Source organism: Cryptotermes secundus, unplaced genomic scaffold, assembly GCF_002891405.2.
Source record: "Cryptotermes secundus unplaced genomic scaffold, Csec_1.0 scaffold1244, whole genome shotgun sequence".
Classification (NCBI taxonomy): domain Eukaryota; kingdom Metazoa; phylum Arthropoda; class Insecta; order Blattodea; family Kalotermitidae; genus Cryptotermes; species Cryptotermes secundus.
This window is the reverse complement of record NW_019733849.1, coordinates 123,039-131,535: the sequence shown is the minus strand read 5'-3', so window position 1 is coordinate 131,535 and position 8,497 is coordinate 123,039. Positions and strand designations below refer to the sequence as shown.

At 39.9% G+C, this 8,497-nt stretch overlaps 1 protein-coding gene across 1 annotated transcript in view; it reads right to left on the bottom strand.

Annotated features, from left to right (window-relative positions):
* LOC111868317 (4-aminobutyrate aminotransferase, mitochondrial) overlaps positions 1-8,497 on the bottom strand; it is a 34,262-nt gene continuing 25,765 nt past the window's right edge. The window contains exons 8-10 of the mRNA XM_023858867.2: positions 4,596-4,626; positions 3,288-3,587; positions 1-772 (exon numbers count right to left, since the gene is read on the bottom strand). Coding sequence (XP_023714635.1) covers positions 651-772; positions 3,288-3,587; positions 4,596-4,626 — 453 coding nt within the window. The 3' untranslated portion in view covers positions 1-650. The remainder of the gene's footprint in view (positions 773-3,287; positions 3,588-4,595; positions 4,627-8,497) is intronic.

The following is an 8,497-nucleotide window of genomic DNA, read 5'->3' as shown; positions in this document are numbered from 1 at the left end:
TTTTGGGGAAAGTGGCCCCAGTACCCATGGGATAGGAGGCTGGGAAGGACCTATAGCCAGTTTAGAAGCTATGGAGAAGAAATAAATCTTACTCTTGCCCGAAAATAAAACCCCAACCTCTCCAGCCCACAGCCTGTCACTTTACCAACTGAACTATCCTAGCTCTTTATATGAGACATGCAAATGCAACATATGATTCCCATTGTATATACAGGGACTGATGTATCTTATGCACTTTTTCCTTATTTATTTCATCTTTGGGCAAAACACTTCTCTTGAAGTTTAATGTCTCACTGGTACAGAACAAACTGAGGTGGAAATATATTTCTTGGTGATCAGAAAAGAAACTAAAACTTTGGTCTCCCCTGGTATAGCTCAATCTCATTCTTATCTTCACTCATTTTCTCTCTATGTCATTATCCTTCCATAAATACTTCAATAAAAATAATTTCTTTCATGAAGTAAAATTTAGTCCAAGCCACTTGCTTTGAAACGGAGAGTCAAAATGTCAGCTGTAGGTATGTGAACATAGAACCACATGCCATCAGAACTGCCTTCCAAGACCCTGAGGTTAGTTACAAATATGTTAATATGAACAAATCCACTTGTTTTGGAAATACAGTACCAAAGACTCTCTTGACAAGTTTCCTTCATTTTGTTTCCTTAAGCACCTGTCGGAACCTGTCCAGGAAGATGTCAGCGTGTTTCGGGGTGAAGATCAGTGCAGGCCGCAACCTGATTGAAAGTTCTCCACATCCCCCAGTCTGCACACCTGAAACACAGAGCACAGTCAAATGCAGCTGAAATTTCAACTCACATCATATGTCATCAATTTTCATATCATTACAAGATTACATAAATATATACGTTGGTAACTAACTGCAATGAGCAGAGTCCTTCTTTCAAAGCTGATAGTTGCTCAGCTGGTCAAGAAATCTCTGCGTTTTATGGAACCCAAAGGTACATTACCACGTCCACAACAGCCAGCCACTGCACTGTCAAGAGACAGATGAATTCTGTCCACACATCCTACTTCCTTAAGACTGTTTTGCTTCTTAATACAATTACTGTGTTTCTGGAAATTATCCATGCTTCTCTTTTTATTTAAAATACACAACATTTCGGAGACTGATTCTATCTCTGTCTTCAGGTGGAACCTATTCAGTTGGGCCCAGTCGATAGAGCTAGTTCCTATCTCTGGGCACCAGCACCAACACAAGATAGCATATATATATACACACACACGAGTATACACGTATATACACGTAGGTCACTCCAAAAGTAATGCACAACATTTTTTAAAAAATTACGTTTTTATTCTACAGTTTTGCTATTTGTAGGTTGCATAGAAGGATCCTTCCCGTTTGTATTCAAATTTAATTCAACCCATTCCCACGCATAGCACTGTCATAGCACTCCTTCAATATGGCTGCTGCGCTTGATGTTCGTCAAAAGCAACGTGCTGTTATACAGTTCTTGTGTTGTGAGAATGAGACAAGGGGAAACATTCGCAAGAGACCGAAAAATGTGTATGGAGATTATGCTGTCGATCGCTGTACAGTTAGTTGGTGGGCACACAGATTATCTGGTGAAAGTGAGCACGCCAATATTCGGGATTCTCTTTGCACCGGCAGACCGCACACTGCACAAACACATGACAATGTGCAGCGTGTTAACGATATGGTTTTGGAGGACAGACGTGTGACTGAAAGAAATGTCAGTCCAACTGGGAAATGATGAAGCAAGTGTGTGCAGAATATTTAAACATTTGGGGCTGAAAAAAGTTTGTGCAAGGTGGGTTCCGAGGATGTTGACAGATGCCCACAAAGAAACCCGAAAACTGTGTGCAGTGAACTCTTGGCACAGTATGAGAATGGTGGAAATGATTTAAAATATTGGAACAGCCACTGTAGTTGTAAAGAATTTACATTTTATATCCAATTGTATATTATTTTATATGTATACATCTCAACTTTCAGAACATATATTGTAATAGTAGCCTCCAACTGTATTGATGTAAAGGTGTCCCTCTGATGATGGCCTCTGAAGACCGAAACATGTAAGGGCATAAATAATTGAAATAAGAAAAATCTTCACCAGTCACACTGGACAGAACTGTTTAACTTTACATCACAGTAGATGTTCACTGCTGGGCAATGACTCAGTAAACCCATTCCCAGGGCAACAAATAGTCGAGCAATAATTGAGGTATTTTGGGGATAACAACGGAAATGGTGTTTTCTGTTGGGACTGCCCCAAGGCTATATAAGAAGAACTGAGGGAGTCTCTAGAGATGGCAGTCAAAGATTGATTGAGAAGAGATGGCAAAAAGATAGTAGGCGGTTGCAGAAGAGAATTTTATTGTGAGATATGGAGTGGGAAGATGAATGATGGAGGAACTGAGAGAGTTTAGTTGAGACTTGAAAGCCTGTGAAGAGAGGACTAAGTGGGTGATTTGAAGACGTTATGTGTGTTGTAGTTATAGCAAGACTGTTATAGATCCATTGCCAGGATAGGTCAAGTGAAAATTGCAAAGGCTCAGCATGTCCTAGTGATTTGTAGTGTGGAAATCAGCAACAGTGCTATAATTATGTGAAGTTCTAAGCGGTGTGTAAAGTGCAATGAATCCAATCATCCAATCCAAACCCTGTCTAATATTCACCAATACATGTTACAGTATGTTATTTTTCTGTACTATGGACACATGGTGGTCAGAACACTATAGTCAGAGAGCATGTTAGAAAATGAACATCAGAATAACCTGAAACTAAGCAATATGGACTGTTAATGACAGCGTGTGCCAGAGTTGGATTAAATGTGGAATCACACTGAATCTGATTTGGATGCAAATAGTTGAGATAACAGTGATAAGTCAGATAACAGTTTTAGAAAGAATGTTTCAGTTAGGAGCAAAAGACATCTGTTTGCAAACTACATAGTGAGACAAATGCTGACAAAAGACAGATTATGTTTAAGTAACAATACATATAAGTTTCTGCTAGTGTAAATAGGAGGAATGCTTACAGCACTTAATATTCTCGAGGTGTATTTTTTATACAGCTGATTTTCATGTAATGTGCCTGTGAATAACACACAAAATGGGCAATCAGCTGGTTCTCAATGTGTGGGAGAAATGTGCTGATTCACACTGAAGATGAAAAAATGTGTGATGACAGAGATAAGCAGAAGCTTTTCATCTGCTTAATGCACATTTTACTAGGGTGAAGAAAATATGCCATTTATAATTACATCTATTCTCTGCAGTAACTTTCAGATAATGAACTTACCTTTTTTCTTAAGCCTAGCTATAAGATCATCTCGCAGTCTGGCTGAAGAGCAGGTGACTGAAAGGAAAGTTCCACGGCCTCGTGCAGAATGTAGCAAGTGAGGAAATTCCTGTTCAAAGCTACGAAGTCCTGTCAGTAACTTTTCTCCACTCTTTTGTACCACAGCAAGCAGTGAATCCCTACGCACCACCTCCAGCACACCTTGCAGCAGCAGAAGCTTCGATGGGTCACCCATCCACGTGTTGAACACTCTGTAAGGCTGCAGTGGCCTGAGGCAACAGGAATTGATGAGGTCTGGTACTCAATAGACACACAATGCAGATAAGAAGAGCAAATGAGACCAGGCACAGTAAGGCAGGCCACACCATAGCTCAAGCAGTTAGTCGCTGGCTTCCCACTGTGGTGGCCTGGGTTTGATCCTGGGGTCTGGTCAAGTGGGATTTGTGGTGGACAAAGTGGTGCTGGGCCAGGTTTCTTCCGAGTACTTCAGTTTCCCCTGCCAATCTTCATTCCACCAAATTCTCCATCATCATAATCACCTGGGGCAGGTACAATAGGCCAGTCAGTGGCCGCCGTGCCGAGTGGTCCCAGCTAGACTCTACCCCCCACTAAGTGAAAAAAGTCAGGTTCCTGTAACTTCACAAACACAGCCATTTAGGTTGGTACCACTGCTATGTGTGCAACCTTCAGCACACACATTATTTTGCATAACATTCACATAGATAGTGTTACATTTTTCCACAAGAAATTTCAGATATGTACTTCTATTTAATGGTTCATCAACTGAAAAATTAAATCATCACATAAATATGAATAAAAGCTGCCAAATGTAACATATGAAAACTAGACGATACATAAAACATTTCAATATGTTATGCACCATGGCTTTCAGTGATAGATTTGACAGACAACATAACAAAAAACAGAATACATAAGAAGTAACATGTAAAACATATTTCATGTGGCTGCCATTAATAATTTCCAATTTTCAACAAAAAAACATCTTAACAAGAGTCACAATTTTCAAATTCCTCCACTTAATATTTGTTTGTTTTCATTCATGCAAGATCCGGTTGCTCTGTGTCTAGCAGAAAACATTAATCATCACAGTCTTGACACATGTACACACTTTCACATTTTCCACAATTACAAAAGCAAGTGTGTACATGCCACCTGTAAGCTGACTGTCTAGAAAGTGTGGGAGACTGGATGGCTCACAAACCTATGGGCCTCCACAGCCTGTTACATGCATGTTCGCTTTCTTGCACTATTAGGGGATATGGACCTCAGGGAAAACACTGAACTCACACTGATTGTTCGTCTTCTGCAAAGGCATGTCCTGTGCAATGTTTACTTAAAGTGTTTTAATGTAAGGGAGAGTAAGGAGGGAAGGAGGAGAGGAGTGATGACTGGACAGACAAATAAAAGGAATACAGAGAAGGGTAACAGTAAAGTAGCCCCTGTGCTTAACTAATTAAGCAGTATACCATGAAGGGGGTGTTGATGTATAGACCCAAGTTTTCTTGACCTTAGCACTAGTTGGAGGTGACTGATCAGCTTCATGCCCCTGCCGCTTTAACCCCCCAGTAACCATTGGATAGGAGGTTGGGTGGGCCCAAGAAATGGTCTGGACAACTTGGAGAACAGAAAATTCTTGAACCTACAGGTACTCAAACTTCAACTGCCAGTTGTCCAGCCTGTAGCCAGTCGCTGTATGGACTATGCCATCGTGGCTCCTACAGGAGCAGGAAGGGATTGAAATTAAGGTATAAAAGTTTATATAAGAGATAAAGCAACTTCCTGTTAATTGTCAATGGGTGCTATACTAACATTCGTATAATAAATCTATTACCATAAAAAATCTTGAGATCATGTACCTTTTTCAGTGTATGTACAGTTGTTTCAATCATGACTCATGATGAAGAATTGAAGTATTTATAGAATGTAACAGTGATGCTTAGCGTAAGAACAAAGGAGGGGTAATGTTGGAAGAGGAGCCAGAACCACAATTATCAACAAATTGGCAGCAAAAAGTATAACAATTGAAAGTGGAGTCTGCCTTATCAGATATGGAGGGAACTCCATCGTGGGCCATGAACTTCCTTGAGGAAAGAAAGTAAGTGAACCATTAGACATAAACAACTACTCATGTTCAGTTATTCTTTCCAAATATGTTTTTTGTGGATGCTGTCAAACTGCTGGAGACAAACTCNGCTGTATGGACTATGCCATCGTGGCTCCTACAGGAGCAGGAAGGGATTGAAATTAAGGTATAAAAGTTTATATAAGAGATAAAGCAACTTCCTGTTAATTGTCAATGGGTGCTATACTAACATTCGTATAATAAATCTATTACCATAAAAAATCTTGAGATCATGTACCTTTTTCAGTGTATGTACAGTTGTTTCAATCATGACTCATGATGAAGAACTGAAGTATTTATAGAATGTAACAGTGATGCTTGAGCTAAGAACAAAGGAGGGGTAATGTTGGAAGAGGAGCCAGAACCACAATTATCAACAAATTGGCAGCAAAAAGAATAACAACTAAAAGTGGAGTCTGTCTTATCAGATAGGGAGGGAACTTCAACGTGGGCCATAAATTTACATGAGATCCTTGAGGAAAGAAAGTAAGTGAACCATTTGACATAAACTACTCAAGTTCAGTTACTCTTTCCAAATATGTTTTTTTTGGATGCTGTCAAACTGCTGGAGACAAACTTGTATCACCAGCATTCAGACATATTCAGTGATGGACTTTCTCCACTTCTCAACATGTGAGGATCTGACACATTTCTCTTCTGAGCAATAACATTCCCCTCTACAAAAAATACAGTGAAGTGAGCCTCTAACACGCAACAGAAATAAAGTCAAAGATTTTCAAAATGGTGAAAATTTAGACTGCATTTTTTTGGGCCATGACATTATGTAATCTGGAAGGTGATTGCCAACATTTTGGAATAACATTCTACCTCCATCTTCATGGAACGTTCATAACTATCGACCAGACTACTTGGTGTAACACTCCAGNAGCAAAAAGAATAACAACTAAAAGTGGAGTCTGTCTTATCAGATAGGGAGGGAACTTCAACGTGGGCCATAAATTTACATGAGATCCTTGAGGAAAGAAAGTAAGTGAACCATTTGACATAAACTACTCAAGTTCAGTTACTCTTTCCAAATATGTTTTTTTTGGATGCTGTCAAACTGCTGGAGACAAACTTGTATCACCAGCATTCAGACATATTCAGTGATGGACTTTCTCCACTTCTCAACATGTGAGGATCTGACACATTTCTCTTCTGAGCAATATTTACATAAATGTAATACTGTACGCAGGATGGATCGATGGGCTATTGGGCAACAACATTCCCCTCTACAAAAAATACAGTAAAGTGAGCCTCTAACACACAACAGAAATAAAGTCAAAGATTTTCAAAACGGTGAAAATTCAGACTGCATTTTTTTGGGCTATGACATTATGTAATCTGGAAGGTGATTGCCAACATTTTGGAACAACATTCTACCTCAATCTTCAGGGAACGTTCATAACCATCGACCAGACTACTTGATGTAACACTCCAGAACGTTATTCTCTTAAAAAATTAAACTTGAGGCCATGAGATACGTCTGAAACCAGCCATGGGGGCCTATAGGGTTGTCAGATGTTGAGACTTCCACATTTTCTAGACAATTGGCTCACAGGTGGTGGTGAGGTTGTAAGTTTTATATGCTGGCCACCCAGGAAGATTCCTGGTACTCATTGCTCTTACAGGCTGAGTCAAGGATTAGGTTCACTGAAAAATCCTTTAACCTCATCAGGAATCGAACCCGTGATCTTCTGGCTTGTAGAATAGTGCCTCAACCAACTATGCCACCACATGCCCTGATTTCCAACAGAACATTCCTAAGAAGCATACAAACGTTTTGGCATTAAAATTTTCAAATTATGTGACTCTAACGAGTGCATATATAGCAAGAAGGCATACTTTGGGGCAGGACAGACAGCATATGGCACAAGAAGTGACAAGTACCCATGCCACACAAATATCTCACCAAAAGAATGGAAGGACAAGCATTAAGTGGTGTATGTTTAATTTTCACTTCTCCTGCTGGATGACCTGATAGAAAGAAATGAAGTTGTAGGACAGTGCAATCGCACAGAAACAGAGGCCATACAGCCAAGAAACAAAGATCCAACACTGAAATGTGGTGATATTTGAAAAAGGACCAGAGTTGTCTTCATGTTTATGACTGACTGATTGTTTACTTAACCCTTCAGCGCGGGCATTTAAATATCGCTGTTGTGGGTCCTCCTGCAGTAGTATTTTTTAATTGCCCATTTAAATTTTACTCTAAATAAAATTATGTATCATAACTTTTGAACTATATAAGATATAATTATGAATTTCTCACTGAAATCATCTTAAAAGTTGGTTTTATAATCTTACCTCATAATATGAGCGCCCTGTATCTGAGCGATGGAAGCAAGTAGATTAGAATTTGAGTTTCGTATTGAATTTCTTGAAACATCCATCTAAACACAACCCTGCCTCACATTCACTACACCAATAAAGAGATTCTTTCCTTTTACCATGTTGTGCGAACACCTGAGCCATTTGTTCCACTTAGGCTCCGTTCAGCAGCTTCTCTTCCTACCCCACCCCCCTTTTTCTTCTTCTCCTTGTGTCTAGAAAGTTCTTCCGTCCTGGCCTATCACATGATCCCCCCCTTCCCCTCCAACTGGTTCTGATTTTATGGAGACAAGTAGGGTAGGGAGAGACGAACACTCTAGGACGAGACGTTGGGGAAGGAGGTAACAAGCAAAATTCCTTTTGGGTGTGGCCAGTCTAAATTCGGTTTGGAGGGTTTCCCATGATAGTTCAGGACAAGGAATTTGTTTCTTGTTTGTTTGCTTTATTCATAATCACATGCATATCATCTTTGTGGTATGCTGATATCATAGTCACTCAGCCATCATAACTGTGAGGTCACACGTTATATTTTGAATGACTGGCAGAGCTGCTGTATCTTGAATGTTATGGCTACATGAAAAGAGAGCATTCTTTTCACAACAGTCCAGTGCAAACGTCATCATGCTGGCTTGCTTCGTTCCATATTTATGGGCCTTCAAAATTAAGCTTACAGCTTGGCGTACGGTGTACAGCAAACCACAGGTAGGACCATTTAAATACCAGCGTACCGTGTACG